General features: G+C 45.0%; 2 protein-coding genes across 7 annotated transcripts in view; one reads left to right on the top strand and one right to left on the bottom strand.

The window, feature by feature from the left end:
• SLC35B1 (solute carrier family 35 member B1) overlaps positions 1-8,045 on the bottom strand; it is a 78,624-nt gene extending 70,579 nt beyond the window's left edge. Inside the window, exon 1 of one of the 2 annotated variants that reach the window (XM_056548325.1) lies at positions 7,940-8,045. In XM_056548325.1, the coding sequence (XP_056404300.1) occupies positions 7,940-8,030 (91 nt within the window). In that variant the 5' untranslated portion in view covers positions 8,031-8,045. Of the gene's footprint in view, positions 1-5,107; positions 5,136-7,939 lie in introns of those variants that run through there. The other variant, XM_056548327.1, reaches the window with a different exon arrangement.
• A 1,551-nt stretch (positions 8,046-9,596) lies between these two features.
• KAT7 (lysine acetyltransferase 7) overlaps positions 9,597-16,726 on the top strand; it is a 50,438-nt gene continuing 43,308 nt past the window's right edge. Inside the window, exons 1-2 of one of the 5 annotated variants that reach the window (XM_056548029.1) lie at positions 9,597-9,763; positions 14,592-14,739. In XM_056548029.1, coding sequence (XP_056404004.1) covers positions 9,647-9,763; positions 14,592-14,739 — 265 coding nt within the window. In that variant the 5' untranslated portion in view covers positions 9,597-9,646. Of the gene's footprint in view, positions 9,764-14,579; positions 14,740-16,726 lie in introns of all 5 variants that reach the window. The other 4 variants (XM_056548028.1, XM_056548032.1, XM_056548031.1 and 1 more) reach the window with 4 other exon arrangements.

The raw sequence follows: 16,726 nt of genomic DNA, 5'->3' as shown, positions 1-16,726 counted from the left end.
CCATTCCCTCTCTGGCATAGAGGATCCACCACCTGTACCGTTTCCTGCTACTAGTCCGGATCCTTACAATACTTTTAATACATTGGCTGATCCATCCACTATTTGGTTTATATATAGTGCCTTGCATAAGTATTTACCCCTCTTGGACTTTTCAACATTTTGTCATGGTATAACCAAAGATTCACATTTATTTAATTGCAAATTTATGTAATGGATCACATTATAATCCAACACAAAATAATCCATTGTTTGGAAGTGGAGGAGAAATATAAGATGGATTTTAAAATTATTTACAAATAAAATAAACTGGAAAGTGTTGAGTGCATATGTTCTCACCCTCATTATTATGAAACCACAAACAAAGATCTAGTGTGACCAATTGCGTTTACAAGTCACATAGTTAGTAAATTTCATCTCAGTACAAATAAACCTGTGAAGGCCTCAGAGTATGTTAGAGAGCATTACTGAACAAACAACAGCATGATGACCAAGGATCTATTTTCAGTTATCCAACCGTGAGGGCCCTGCAGCATAATATGGACGTACTCTTGTGAATGTGAATAAGCCCCCTCCCATGAAAACAAAAATGCAGATAGAAAAGTACAGACCACAGTGCAAGAAAATGAACCATCTCAGAAGAGAACAATTTTAAACATACTAAATTTCATATCAAAAGTAAAACAAAATAAAACTTATATAATTTGGGTATCGTTGTAATCGTATGGATCTACAGAATAAAGTTTATGGTTCATTATTACAGAAAAGTTTAGTCAAATTTGAAGCCCCCAAAAATTGCAAAATTGGTGGTGCAATAAACAAGCCTTTATATAGGTCTGTAAGCAGAAAATTTAAAACACTACGGGGGAGATTAATAAAAAAATTAGCAGAGGAGGAGTAGTGCAGTTGCCCATGGCAACCAATCAGATTGCTGCTTTCATTTGTAAAGAGTGAAAAATGAAATAAGCAATCTGAATGGTTGCAATGGGCAACTGCACTACTTTTCCTCTACACAGGTTTTGATAAATATCCCCCAATTACTTTTAGGAGGTGAGGAGACAAAAACAAAAGTTCAAAAATGAGAAATCCCTGAGTCCTCAAGGAGTTAATGGGCACTGTCAGAATCAAAAACTTTTTATATGTTGTACATCTTGGCAAAACATTTACTTTTCTACTATACTTCATAAAATTTTGTTTTATCTTTCTAGAGAATTCATGGCTTGTAAAAAAAAGACCACTAGGGGTCCCAATACCATCCAGAACATGGTCCTATCTGAAGCACAGACTGGGAAAAACTCCAGGAAGTGAGGGCGGGACTAGCACTCCTCTGTGCTCACTCCTGTCCTATCAGACTTCTGTCTGAAAACAGAGAGGAGGGGGTTACAGAGCAGCATGAAGTGAATGGATGAAGACACAGTACAGCACAGCAGACTCAGGGATGAAGCATGTAAAGCATCTGCATAACCTAGTGAGTAACATATATAAACATTATTTTTCTTTCTGTGATATGGCAGGTCCGCTTTAAGAGTCTATAAAGCGAGAGCAGGAGCTGTGCTCGCTTCATAGGCGTTGAACTATGGCTACTATGCTAATGTCCCATAATCGCCGCAGCTTGTCATGAACCATTTAGACACCGTGATCAAAGTCAGTGCCGATATGTTAGTGCTGCCCAGAGCTGAAGCTAGCTCCTTTTGCGCCTGAGGCAAGCCCTGAAAATTGCACCCCCCCCTCCCCAAATAATACCACAACAATATGACCACTACCACCATATAATGACTGAATAATATAATCATATTGATACTGAATAAAACCACTGTACACAGACTAATATCCCCCATATAGTGACCATATAGTAGTGACCTCGGCTCTGCAGACCATATAAGTGATTACATACAGTTACATACGGTGACGTCTTCTCTAATTGGAGTCGATCACTTTTTCTTTTTCTTCTCCATCTGGCCTAGACCATCATGTGAATGCTTCCATCCACAATTTGTCTCCACAGGACCAGACAGACATTTTAGGATCGGCACTCTTTAAGCACCTATAGCGCTTCATACAGTAATAATAACCCCTTGGTGTCTCACACAGTAGGATAAGTAGATAAGCGGATTAGGGAAATAGTAAATAGGTCCCCCCACTAAGTAGATTCCTTTACATGGTTTCCCCCATTACCGAGGTGCCTCGAGTAGGTAAGTGCCTGTAGGTAGGTCCCCATGTAGATACCTGTTGGTATTTACTCCCTGTAGCCAGTAGCAGCCTCCTATAAGTAGGGCTTACTCCCTGTAGGTATGTCCCATAGTAGATGGTAGCTCCCCTTTATTAACTTGAAGCCCCCAGTATATAGTTGCAGCCCCTATGTATAGTAGTAGAAGGCCTCCCACAAATAGTAGTAGCAGCCCACTTTAGGTAGGTAGAAGTAGTAGCAGCAGCGCATTTTAGGTACACACATCTATCATACACACACATCATACATACAAACCACACATACATCCATCTAGCTTACACAAATCTATCATACATATGCACATCTATCATATATACATCACACCTCATACATACAAACATCACACATACATACACACACATCATACATACATATATATGTCTAGCTAACACACATCTATCATACATATACACATCTATCATATATTCATCACACATAATACATACACACACATTATACATACACACAAACATACATCCGTCTAGCTTACACACATCATACATACATCTATACACATCATACATATATACACACACATATACATACATCTAGTTAACACACATCTATCATACATTACACAAATCACACATGCAGTACGTACGTACATACATACATCATACAGGCATCTATCATACATATATATACACACACACACACACACACACATCATACATACATGCACACATCATACATACACACATATATATATATATAAACACACCTCTGCCCCCCCGACATCACACATTACATACACACACATCATACACACACATATCATCAAAAATAGATGACTGAAGAGGGAACCTTAAAATATAACTTTTATTAATTAGGTAAAATTACTAATACGTATAAAAATATACAAAAAGCCACCAAGAGGCCGCAAACCACAAGTGCAAATATTACACAGATCAACTTGCCATACTGTAGCGCATAAGCAATCCCCTATCCGTTCATTGCTATTGTGCGTGTGGGATAATAATATATTCAATACCACAATATATATGTTCAAATGAGGGCTAATTACCATGTATATACAATAATGTTACATGCGTGATATTCCCTCACTGAACCGTTTCTATTGACTACTGCATCCTATTCACATGTCATAGACAAAAACAGCATCCATAGATATATTATACAAGACACCAGTTCTAATTGTCAAACACACACTCTGCGTATCTAATGCATTTGCTTATATCAAGAGCCGCTAATGCAGGCAACATATCATACATGCACATATCATACATACACCTGCCGCGGCCCCCCCCCCCCACATCATATATTACATACACACATATACACACACATCATACATACACATATCATACATACACCCGCCGCAGCCCCCCACATCATACATTACATACATCACAAATACACACACATCATACATATACACAAATCATACATATAAACACACATCATACACATATCATAGATATACCCGCTGCTGCCCCCCCACATCATACATTACATACATACACACGTCATACATATACATATACGCACATCATACACACATCATGCATACATCCGCCGCTGCACCCCACATCATACATTGCATACATACACAAATCATACATACATATCTTACATACACCTGCCGCTGCCCCCCACATCATACATTACATACATACACACATCACACATATCAAACACATACATATTCATACACAAACATCATACATATACATCCCATCTGTTACGCCGAGCGCTCCGGGTCCCCGCTCCTCCCCGGAGCGCTCGCAGCATCCTCGCATTTGCAGCGCCCCGGTCAGACCTGCTGACCGGGTGCGCTGCAATATCCCTCTCAGCCGGGATGCGATGCGGGAGGCGCCCGCTCGCGATGCGCGTCCCGGCTCCCGTACCTGACTCGTTCCCCGTCTGTCTTGTCCCGGCGCGCGCGGCCCCGCTCCTTAGGGCGCGCGCGCACCGGGTCTCTGCAATTTAAAGGGCCACTGCGCCACTGATTGGCGCAGCAGGCTTAATCAGTGTGTTCATCTGTGAACTCCCTATTTATACCTCACTTCCCCTGCACTCCCTCGCCGGATCTTGTTGCCATTGTGCCAGTGAAAGCGTTTCCTTGTGTGTTCCTAGCCTGTGTTCCAGACCTCCTGCCGTTGCCCCTGACTACGATCCTTGCTGCCTGCCCTGACCTTCTGCTACGTCCGACCTTGCTCTTGTCTACTCCCTTGTACCGCGCCTATCTTCAGCAGTCAGAGAGGTTGAGCCGTTGCTGGTGGATACGACCTGGTTGCTACCGCCGCTGCAAGACCATCCCGCTTTGCGGCGGGCTCTGGTGAATACCAGTAGCAACTTAGAACCGGTCCACCAACACGGTCCACGCCAATCCCTCTCTGGCACAGAGGATCCACCTCCAGCCAGCCGAATCGCTACAGTATCTTCTTTATTTCTCAATGATACTTACATAGTAGCAGGGAGGAGACAGACAGGGGTACAGAAGAAATGAGGCTACAGCAGCCGTTTCGCACTAGTTGTGCTTCATCAAGCCTGATGAAGCACAACATGTTCGAAACAGCTGCTGTAGCCTCATTTCTTCTGTACCCCCAGTCTGTCTCCCCCTGCTACTATGTAAGTATCATTGAAAAATAAAGAAGATACTATGAAGATCGGGTGAGTCGCTGTCTCTTTACTTTTTTTCTACTTGGGTATGTGCATGATGAATTGTTAAGACTGAGCACGACCGTATCTCTAAACATTCAACAACTATATAGCACATTGTAACCACATCGAATTTATGAGCGACAGTGCTGAACAATACCTATCTTTGCATTGACACATATACATCCAATAACCCCCCTCCCTCACCCTCACCTCTCTCACCCCCCCCCCCCCCCCCTCACCCTCCCTCCTCACCCTCACCTGCGTTGGTCATGAGGAGATCAGCGTTGAGGTCCCGGCGTCAAAGGCGGCACTCAGCATGGACTCCTTCACTGGCGCCCAAGCACAGAGACACCTCAGGGGCAGCAGACGAGCGTGCCTGCGCGGCGCACGTCTTCTCCCAGCAACCTCTACAGGCTGCCCGTGCCACATCAGCGCCACCAGGGGGCGGCGGGAGAAGGTGTTAAAGTCGGGTTGGGTGCCGGCCATAAAAATTTATCAAAAAGTCCCATCAAAGCAATAATGGTATATATAAAAAAAAAAAAAAAAAAAACTACAGATCATGGCACAAAAAATGAGCTCTCATACATCCTTGTATACGGAAAAATAAAGTTATAGGCAGGCTGATTTTGTTAAAACATATTACTTTTTTTTTAAGCACAATAATAGGAAAACCATATAAACTGGGGATCATTTTTATCTCATTGACCTACAGAATAAAGATCATTAAATTTTTACCATGAAGTGCACTGCGTGGAAATAAAAAAAACCAAAAGTTGCAAAATTATGGATTGCTTTTCAATATCCCCCCCACAAACAAAAAATGTATATCCAGTTTTTTCCTCAGCGTTCTGAACATTTTGTTCTGAACGCTGAGTGCGGGCGCCGGGGCTCGTGATGTCACACCCCTAATGCAAGTCTATGGGAGGGGACGTGGCCGTGACGTCACGAGCCCTGGTGCCCGCACTCAGCATTTGGAACAAAATGTTCAGAATGCTGAAGCAGTGGAGTTAACCTCTCAAGGATGAAGGGCGTATGTGTCCCGCTCCCCTTCTATTATGCACTCAGGAGTTTACCACTGATCATACTGGGGTGATCCCGGCGGCTATCTGCCTGTCCTGACCTGACCTGACCTGACCTGTCAGGCCCAAGGGCCTGATTATTAAAATCCTATATGTGTATTATAATTGTAACTGTGTGTAATGTATTATCCAAGACATGGGTGAGGGGTCATTCAGACGGTGTATTCTTTTTGTGTATTGCATTTTATTTGGGGTCTGGCTGTTTGTTTGTATCTCCTTTGAAGTCAGAGGCCCTTTGAAGCAGCAGGATGTAAGGGGCACTCTGGTCCCATCATATAATCAACCAGATAAGAGGGCCAGGAACAGAGATGCCCCCCTGGTTGGATCAGAGGGGAGGGGGGAATGGAGTTTCCCTCCAAAAAAGGCAGATATATAATACTTAAAGGGGTACTCCGGTGAAAACCTTTTTTCTTTTAAATCAACTGGTTGCAGAAAGTTAAACATATTTGTACATTACTTCTATTAAAAAATCTTAATCCTTCCTGTACTTATTAGCTGCTGAATACTACAGAGGAAATTATTTTCTTTTTGGAATGCTCTCTGATGACATCACGAGCACATTTATCTCTTCTGATGTTATTATAATAATAATAACGCTTTATTTATTGTTGTCCTTAGTGGGATTTGAACCCAAGTCCCCAGCACTGCAAAGCAGCAGTGCTAACCACTGAGCCACCATGCTGCCCTTAGCATACATCTGCTATGCATGGTTCCTAAAATGGACAGAGATGTCAGCAGAGAGCACTGTGTCATCAGTGTTCCAAAAAGAAAGAAATTTCCTCTGTAGCATTCAGCAGCTAATAAGTACTGAAAGGATTAAGATTTTTTAATAGAAGTAATTTACAAATATGTTTAACTTTCTGCCACCAGTTGATTTAAAAGAAAAAAGGTTTTCACCGGAGTACCCCATTAACAATGCTAGACTCAGGTTGTTCAAGGCTGTGCCAAAACTGACAAGAGCTGGACTCTCACTGACAAGGACGGCTATACCATTATGCTGTAAGGACTTCATTTTTGCTTTCTGAACTTGTCTTGCCAACCTCTTTTATATATTTTTATACCTGTATGTCATTTGTTTCTGTATTTTTATATATATAGCACTGTGATACCTTTTATCAGATTAAATGTTTAATTAATCAGCTCTGGTCTTTGATCTCCAAATATATGAGCTCACCTTTCTGAAGGAAGCTCTGGTGAAACACGTTTATCTAAGGGTTAATTTGGTGACTTGCTGGGACTAGTAGTGGATACCCAGAGGTCTTGCGGCTTTAACCCTTGCACCATTACACTCTCTCTAGCATCTTAGCTGGACCGATAGGGTGTGATCGTGACAGGACCCGTGGCTGATGCCGGACATTAACCCCTTAGACGCCGCAATCAAAGTTGATCACGGGGTCTAAAATGTTAAAGAACACTCCTGACTGCTCAACTGTGCTGATCTGGACCACTGTGGTGAAATTGCGGTGTCCTGATCAGCAAAGAAGACGGCGGGAGGGCCCTCTCCTGCCTCCTCGCTGTATGATTGGTACTCTGAAGCTATGGAGCACCAATAACACTGATCAATGCTATGCTATAGCATAGCATTGTTCGGTTTATGCAATCCAATGATTGCATGTTATAGTCCTCTATGGGGACTAAAAAATAGAATTGTGGTGTCAGGATGTAAGGTGCAAGGTAGATGCAAGGCAGATGGTATTAACCCCTTCTTGTCATTACGCCAGGGCAGGGTCTAGCCTTAACCACCCAAAGGTAATACCGCTGATCTTGGGTTAGGCACGGGGCAATGAAGACACCAACGCCAGATTAAGGATAATGGCAGCTTTACTGAGGCAAGACAAGTGACATAGTCTTTGCAGTACAGCCAAATATCCTGGGGAGGTGACCAGTGACACAGGGGGGCCTCGCAGGCTTGCTGGGACTTGCAGTAGTTAGACTGACTTTAGTGCAGGCCATGGTGACTACAGATGGACTTGACAGAGATGGTGACTGACAATAAGATGACTTGACTTACTGATGACCGACTTGTGGCTGCAGGACTTTAGGCTTGAGGCCTCTAATGCTCTGGACACAGACACTGAGCCGACTGCACTGGACCTCAGCATACAGCAGAAGAGAGAGATTGCAGCTCCTCCCCTGGTTATATAGGGGGGCTGTGTAAGGAGCCCATAGGTCACTTGGGGGGTCACCTGGTCACTGGAGCCTCCTGGGTAACAATCATGTGATATAAACATTAAAGTAACAGTACATCATTTATACTATACACAACCTATGTACATAATGGGGGTAAGCTGCAGGGGAGCCCTGAGGATATGCAGGGATTCTGCCTGACAGGGCAGGAGGACAGTATGGGGCCACATCATTCCGTACTGGGACATCACAGAATAGTATAAAAAATTTTTTTAAAACAAAAGACTAAACGTGATTTAACCCCTTCCCTAATGAACGCTAGTATCACCCCCCACCCCACTTAAAAAAAAATTAAATGTTAACAAAAATAAACGTGGTATCACTGCGAAATGTCTGAACTATAAAAATATAATGTTACTTTAACTGCACGGTCAATGGCGTACACATAAAAAAAACAGACAAGAATTGTGTATTTTTGGTCGCTTTGTATACCCCAAAAATTTTATAAAAAGCGATCAAAAAGTCCTACCAAAAAATGATACTGATAAAAACTACAGATCATGGCACAAAAACATAGCCCTCATATAGCCCTGTATGCGGAAAAATAAATAAAGTTATAAGGGTCATTTTTGTACAAAAGGTTAATTTTTTTAAAGAAATAAAACAAAACTAAACCTATATAAGGCTGGGTCCACACTACGTTTTGTCCCATACGGGAGCGCATACGGCAGGGGGGAGCTAAAAGCTCGCGCTCCCGTATGTTACCGTATGCGCTCCCGTATGTCATTCATTTCAATGAGCCGACCGGAGTGAAACGTTCGGTCGGCTCATTTTTGCGCCGTATGCGCTTTTACAACCGGACCTAAAACTGTGGTCAACCACGGTTTTAGGTCCGGTTGTAAAAGCGCATACGGCGCAAAAATGAGCCGACCGGACCGAACGTTTCACTCCGGTCGGCTCATTGAAATGAATGACATACGGGAGCGCATACGGTCACATACGGGAGCGCGAGCTTTTAGCTCCCCCCTGCCGTATGCGCTCCCGTATGGGACAAAACGTAGTGTGGACCCAGCCTAAGTAGGGTATCATTTTAATCGCATGGACCTACAGAATAAAGGTAAGGTGTCATTTTTCACCAAAAAGTGCACTAGAATTGGAAACCCCCAAAAGTTACAAAATGGTGATTTTTATTTTTTTATTCTGCCCCACAAATATATACGCTATATATATATAAATATATATATATATATATATATATATATATATATATATATATATATATATATATATATGTATTTTTTTTTCACCGTAGATTATGTGGTAAAAGACTGATGTCATTACAAAGTACAAGTGGTGGACATGACACCTGCTCCAATCTTATAGACAAGTAGAACTCCGGGTTACCAGACCCAAAACACCAAAGGTTAGGACGGGGTTAATCTTTCCTTATTCCCGGTGTCACTGCGCAGTCGCCGCCTCTAGGGGTCGCTAGTTGGGACTTGGTTGAGGGCGGAGTCTCAGAAGCCGCTCTCGACAGAACTGAGATCCGTTGTGGGCGGGGTTATGCGCGAATAGGTAGGCAGGCACGCGCATGCGCGCCATTCTCCCGTTACCCGGAGACGGCGCCGAACGGAATTTCAGCGCTGAGATAACCGCATACAACCGGGAACCCAGCGATCGGGAGGGCCGAGCGATGCCCCGGAGGAAGGTAAGGGATGGGTGACGTAAGGCACGGGGCTTGGCCAAAGACGTCAGCATGGAAAATACTAGAAGGGCTGCAGTCTCCATGGCCGCGCCAGGCGCAGGGCAGTGGGGCACACTGAAGTTAAGGCACCGGCATTAGGGCACGGGTGAGGACAACCTCGGGTGAGAACCGGGCGACTCTAATCGTGAGAACTGCCGACAAAACAAGGCCTGGGTCGGTTTTTTTTGATGGTCTGCGCTAATTGGGTGTAGGGCAGAGAAGAAGCATGCTGATTGGTTGACGTTCTAATGACTTGATTTGTGATTGGCTGGATGCGTTGTCAGTCAAAGCTGGCGCCTCGCGTTTGAGCTCATTGATACACCTTAGCGCCAATCACATGGAGTCTCGCCCCTCCTATAATCTGGTTGCCTTTTAGTCCTCGTCCTGCTATTGGTCGGTTTTGCTGTGTGTCAGTCGCCTGGCACGCCCTCTTGTCATATGATTGGTCCTTTCTCTGCCTCTGTAATCCTTCAGCCAGTAGCGTCTCGTGAAGGCGTGGTCATAACAAACCATGGCGGAGACCACATCAGAGCGTCACATGTTTAGAGCTGCTGTGTTGTGGGGCTTGTAGATGGAGGCCCCCCCATTTAGTGGCCAGTCAGATCCAAGCTTTCATTTCTTCAGCAACCAATCAGAGAGCAGCTTTCAGTTTTCAAGAGCAGAATAGGAGATAAAACCTCTGGTTGCTATGGACAACAAAACTTTGTTGTTTTCTTCTTTTGCAGTTACATAAATTCCTCCATAGCTCTTAGGTTGAGTGTAATTCCACAGTAGGTGGCGCCATGTTGGGTTTCTTGGGTCCTGTTCACATCATGTCCGGTCTATAAGAGGGGTATTCCTCACCAAAAGTTATACCCTATCCACAGGACCCCCATTGATAAGGAAGCATGCTGCATGTTTGATCAGCGCTCCATTCATTCTTTATGGGGTTTCTGTTCAACGGGATGGGACAATGTTTCCCAACCTGCATGCCCACAGCTGTTGCAAAACTACAAGTTATGCAACAGCTGGAGGCACTCTGGTTGGGAAACACCATCCTATCCTGTGGATAGGTTATACCTTTTGGATATGGCAATACCTGTCAAGTTTTGATCACATGGTGTCTTAGTGCTGACACCTCCATGAGAAGCGCACTTCACTCCCCAGCTCACAGTAATGAAGATCACTGTAAGCTGGGAGTGATGCACGCCTGTTCTCCTGATAATTTGGCGTCTCAATGTTGATACCCTGACTAGAGATGAGCGAACTTACAGTAAATTCGATTTGTCACGAACTTCTCCGCTCGGCAGTTGATTACTTTTTCTGCATAAATTAGTTCAGCTTTCCGGTGGGCTGGAAAAGGTGGATACAGTCCTAGGAGACTCTTTCCTAGGAATGTATCCACCTTTTCCAGTCCACCGGAGCCCCTGAAGGCTGAACTAATTTACGCAGGAAAAGTCATCAACTGCCGAGCCGAGAAGTTCGTGACGAATTGAATTTACTGTAAGTTCGCTCATCTCTAACCCTGACAAGTTGACATGTCAATTATTATATATTTTTTTTTTAAATGGGCACTGTCAGATCCAAAAACTTTATGTTGTTAATGATCAAAATTAAAGACCTTTTGTAATATGAATTTTAATATTTAATACAGAAAATGATTCCTTAAAATCCCACCCACCACTAGGGGTCTATATACCTACTGGGACACTAACCAGCCCTGCAGTAGCATCAGGCTTGTCCATAAGTCATGGACATGTGATGACACATGGACAAGGCTGCATGAGAAGACAAACCAATCACCTCCCATCACTACAAGGAGGGACACATCTCCTTCCCCTTGGAGGATTTCTAACACTGCGAGCTAATGAAAATAGATATTTTATAGTGCTGGGCGGTATACTGGTGTGTTTTTTTTCTGTACGATATGAATTTTGCCCTATACCGCAATACCTGTCGCCCCCCCCCCCTTGAAAGAATGAATGATCAGCTGCAGCGCTGTCCCCACATCGGGGGCTAGTCATGTTACCTGCAGGCGCTGCTCTCCTTTTCCTCCTGTGAGCCGCTGCGCTGGAAATGAATGAGTTGTGAGCCGCGGGCGCAGGATCTGTTTGGAGAATGGAAGCCTGCGGCCCACTGGCTTTCTGCCCTTGCAGGGGGAGCTTACAGCTTCCATTCTCCAAACAGATCCTGTGCCCGCGGCTCACAACTCATTCATTTCCAGCGCTCGGTGGGGGAGGGAGGAAAAGTAGAGCAGCGCCTGCGGTTCATATATGATTAGTTCCCCAGCGCACTGCGGCTGATAATTAATTAGAGGGGGGCAGGGGGTTTAGGGGGAAATGAGTGGAAAAAAAATACTGTGGAACCGCCTTAAAGGGTAGCTCCCACCATCCTATTATTTTTATTTTTTTTCTGTCCCTGCCTATTGCCAATCTATCCCTAACCCCCTCCCTGCTTTAAATTTTTATTTTTACTATATTAAAAATGCTTTTTGTCTGCCTGGCAGTGTGCTCACTACCAGGCAGACTTCCCCAGCCGGCACCACGTCACTGATGCCTGCTGGGGGGGACTTCCGCCCTTAGTTTATCTACACAGGGTGCCTCCAGCTGTTTCATCACTACAACTCCCAGCTTGCCCTGACATCTATTGGCTGTCAGGGCATGCTGGGAGTTGTAGTATTGAAACAGCTGGTGGCACCCTGTGTAGATAAACTATTAGTTACATGCGGCTCTAGCCCCCGCCCCGCCATGCCCCATTCGCTCCATCACAACCCCCCCCCCCCCCCCCCCATTACACTTACTGCAGAGTCCGGCAGCGGGCGTGCAGGGACAGCGGCGACGAAGCGGAGGCGGCGGTGAGGGAGGGGACCTGCCGTGGAGATTTACATCCTCAGGGAGGGGAGATGAGGGAGGGGACCTGCCGTGGCGATCTATGTCCTCAGGGAGGGGGCGTGCCGTAGACATCTGCGTCCAGCCGAGTTCAGAGAGGGCGCGTAAACCTCCTCCCTCCCCTTACTCTGCCCTCCCCTCCTCCCTCCCCTTGCTCTGCTCTTCGGAGAGCTGGGGGAGGAGCTACGGATCTACGGGGGCGCAAAAAACACCTCACGGCGGCGATGAGCGGGAAGAGTGGCCTCCCAGCCAGTGGCCGGGGAGCCAATGCGCTCGCTCCCTGCCTGTCTGATTGACAGGCAGGGAGCGAGCGCAGGATGAATGAAAAAGGACCGATGCCCGGCCGCATCGGTCCTTTTTCAGGCGTGACGTCACGCCAGGCTGCAGCCACCCACTAGGAGGGAGACCCCTAGTGGCCGGTTTTCAAATGTAAATTAAACTATTTTAATTTAAAAAAAAATTATAAAAGTATATTAGAGAGATGTTGTAGTACATAAGTACTACAACGTATCAAAAAATAAAGTTGGTGACAGTGCCCATTTAAGTTTGAAAAATACCATGATACACATTTTTGGTCATACCGCCCAGCACTACTATTTAATATAATAAATATAGATGATAGAGGCATAAAAATTTGATGTACATGGTCGGGATTAGGTACTGAGTAACATATTAATTTAGGGGGATCTGACAGGTACACTTTAATGACTCAGTCAATTATGACTTATCACCTCTTCTCAGGATAGGCAATAGGTATCTGATTGGAGGGGGTGAAACCCGAGAATGAAGGTTTCTTGTACCCTCTGTGTGAATTGAGCCCCCGGCAAGCACTGTCACTCAGTTCACTCTGCGGGACTGCGGAAGATAGCCAAGCCCTGTACTAAGCTAGTCCCTTAGAGAGTAAATGGAGCCTGAGCACATATGATCGACTGCTGTTTCTTTCATACAGAAGGCATGGAACCCCCTGTTCTTGTAATCATTCGGGATCCCAGTGGTAGGACCACCACAGACCAGATACTTATCCCCCAGACAAGTGGAGTTATTTTAGGATAACTTCTTTTAAAGTGGTTGTCCTTTTTGAACATTGACTTTTTTTTTAGAATTACTCCCCATTAAAGGGGTATTCCTGCCGAATAAGATGTGTATTCGTGGGGGGCCCGCTACTGGGACCCCCGTGATCTCCGCGCAGCACTCGTATGCTATGCAGGGCTGCGTCTCCAATCCAGGAAACCTCTTGGTTTCCGGGACTGGAGATGTGATGTCACGCCATGTGGTGGCCGTCACGAGGGGGCGTGGTGTGATTTCACATCTCCAGTCCCAACAAAGAGGTTTCCATAAAATGCAGGTGCTGCATGGAGATTGTGGGGGGTCCCAGTGACGCCCCCCCAAATCAGAGATCTTATCCCTTGGTGGGGGGGGGGGGGGGGTCTTTTAGTTCGCGGTGGCAGTGATAGGACTCAGGACCCCAGGGCAGACAGGGGGAGAGAAAAGGAAGGAGGGGGGGGGGGGGGGTAAATAGCCGATAACTTATACTGGAATATCGGTATAAGTTATCGGCTGTCAGCCCTAACATCCACAGAGTATCAGTTTTTTTTTGTTTTTTTTTTAGGGCCGATACTATCGGTCGATCCCTAGAATATATCATATCTGGCTAATAATGCTGCACCTCCATTGAAGTTTCCCTCTTCTCTATTTCGTGGCTGACATCCGCCCTTGCGCTCAGCACAGTGGGAATCCCGGGACCCATGATAGATAGGGGCTGCTTTTGGTCCATAATTTGGACGCCCTTCATTTTCTCACCATCCATATGAATGACTACAGGAAGGAGAGATTGATTTGTCTTGCCGCTGTATATACATGGTGTGGGCCATTCACTTCAGGATAAGTAGTACGATTGGCAATCCTAATGACAGTCTGTTCCATAGAGGAATGCTGGAAGCAGTTCGGATGGGACAGAAGATTCCGATGTCTCTACAGACATGGAGCACACAGACAGTTCTGAAAGTGACGCCAACTCCCGAGGTCCTGCACGCATCACACGGTCCACAGCCAGGCTCAGCCAGAGCTCCCAAGGTACGACAGTCTCCTACAGATCTCTGATTTATCCATATGACAGCAGGTATAGCCTATAGAGCAGTGTTTCCCAACCAGGGTGCCTCCAGCTGTTGGAAAACTACAATTCTCAGCATACCCGGACAGCCTTCGGCTGTCCAGGCATGCTGGGAATTGTAGTTTTGCAACAGCTGGAGGTCCCCTGCTTGGGAAACACTGCTATAGAGCAACTTCCTTTAAAGGGGTATTCCACTGGAAAACATTATTATTATTATTATGATTATTTTATTTTATTTTTTATCAACTGGTGCCAGAAAGTTAAACAGATTTGTTAATTACTTCTAATAAAAATTCCTTCCAGTACTTATCAGCTGCTGTATGATCCACAGAAAATTCTTTACTTTTTGAATTTCCTTTGTCTGTCCACAGTGCTCTCTGCTGACACCTCTGTCTGTCTCAGGAACTGTCCAGAGCAGGAGAGGTTTTCTATGGCGATTTGTTACTGCTCTGGACAGTTCCTGACATGGACAGAGATGTCAGCAGAGAGCACTGTGGTCAGACTGGAAAAAAATTCAAAAAGAAAAGAATTTTCTGTGGATAATACAGCAGCTGAGAAGTACTGGAAGGATTAAGATTTTTTAATAGAAGTAATTTACAAATCCGTTTAACTTTCTGGCACCAGTTGATTTAAATAATTAAAAAAAACGTTTTCCAGTGGCGTACCCCTTCATTCCGACATTAATAGGTGCCGGATTAAAGGAATACTCTGGCCCTAAGACATCTTATCCCCTATCCAAAGGATAGGGGATAAGATGTCTGACCGCGGGGGTCCTGCTCCTGCGGACCCTAGCAATCTTGCATTCGGCACCTACCTCTTTGAGCTGCATGCCGGGCTACCAGCTCGCAAACTGCTGGGTGCCGTCACGCCCCCTCCCATAGACTTGCATAGCAGGGGCGGGGCGTCACTTCACACGGGGGCGGAGTCCTAACGTCACAATACTCTGGCCCCATGGTTGGCACCCGACAGTTTGTGAGCTGGCAGCGTTGGGTGCAGCTCAAAGAGGTGGGTGCTGAATTTAAGATTGCGGGGGTCCCCAGCGGCAGGACCCACGCGGTCAGACATCTTATCCCCTATCCTTTGGGGCCGGAGTACCCCTTTATGGGAATCTCTCTAGCAAGTGGCTGTAACACTTATTGACACATTATTTACAGTAACTGATCAGGCAATATTATGTAGTTTGTAATGTTATCATAGATCTGTCAGGATCTGATGCTTAAATGATTTGATTTCTTTTATGTTGTTATTCTAACCTTGTTTGTGTTAATTTTTCTTAGCTACAGAGCAGAGACACATGGCAGCTTACCCAGTCCAACCAAAGAATTAGCCTAGAGGGGGTTTTATTACTTTATGCTGACGCTGCAAAATAGATTGTATTAGATTCTAGTAGATAGGAGTTGTAGCTGAGTAGGGTATTACCATTAGCACATTAGCGGCAGCACTTATGACTCTACCATTGATTTTTATTAGCGGCCCAGTTGCAGTTTTTTGATAAGCAACAAAGTCAAGAATAAAAAGTGCATCTAAACTCTAATGCTGTTCTTTTATCTAACTCTTAGTCTTTTCAGCCTTTCTGCTTCTTCTGCTAAATCTTTGCTTGGAGCAAGGAACCAAGATACATCCAGGGTCACACAAACCTGAAGGTGTCTCTGGCAGTGTTATTGTGCAATTTTGTAATGTGTTTTGGGTTTCAGTTTCTCACCAAGATCTATTCACTGACAGCCAGCAGGGAAGTATTCTCATTTACAGTCAGCAAATATGTCCCAGTTATGTCCAACAAACACAGGAGCGTGGTACCAGAAATGATGTGGCTTGGAATTGGTTACGTTGGTTGAGCATGTTTATTTATAGCTACATGCTATTTGGGCAAATTTGCTACCCTGGGAAGGAGCTGGTAGCTGACCATCACAGCTCTTACAGGTTCCATACACATTAGTTATAGCTAAAGTA

This window comes from Hyla sarda, chromosome 12 (genome assembly GCF_029499605.1).
Source record: "Hyla sarda isolate aHylSar1 chromosome 12, aHylSar1.hap1, whole genome shotgun sequence".
Classification (NCBI taxonomy): Eukaryota; Metazoa; Chordata; class Amphibia; order Anura; family Hylidae; genus Hyla; species Hyla sarda.
This window is presented reverse-complemented; position numbering and strand designations above follow the sequence as displayed.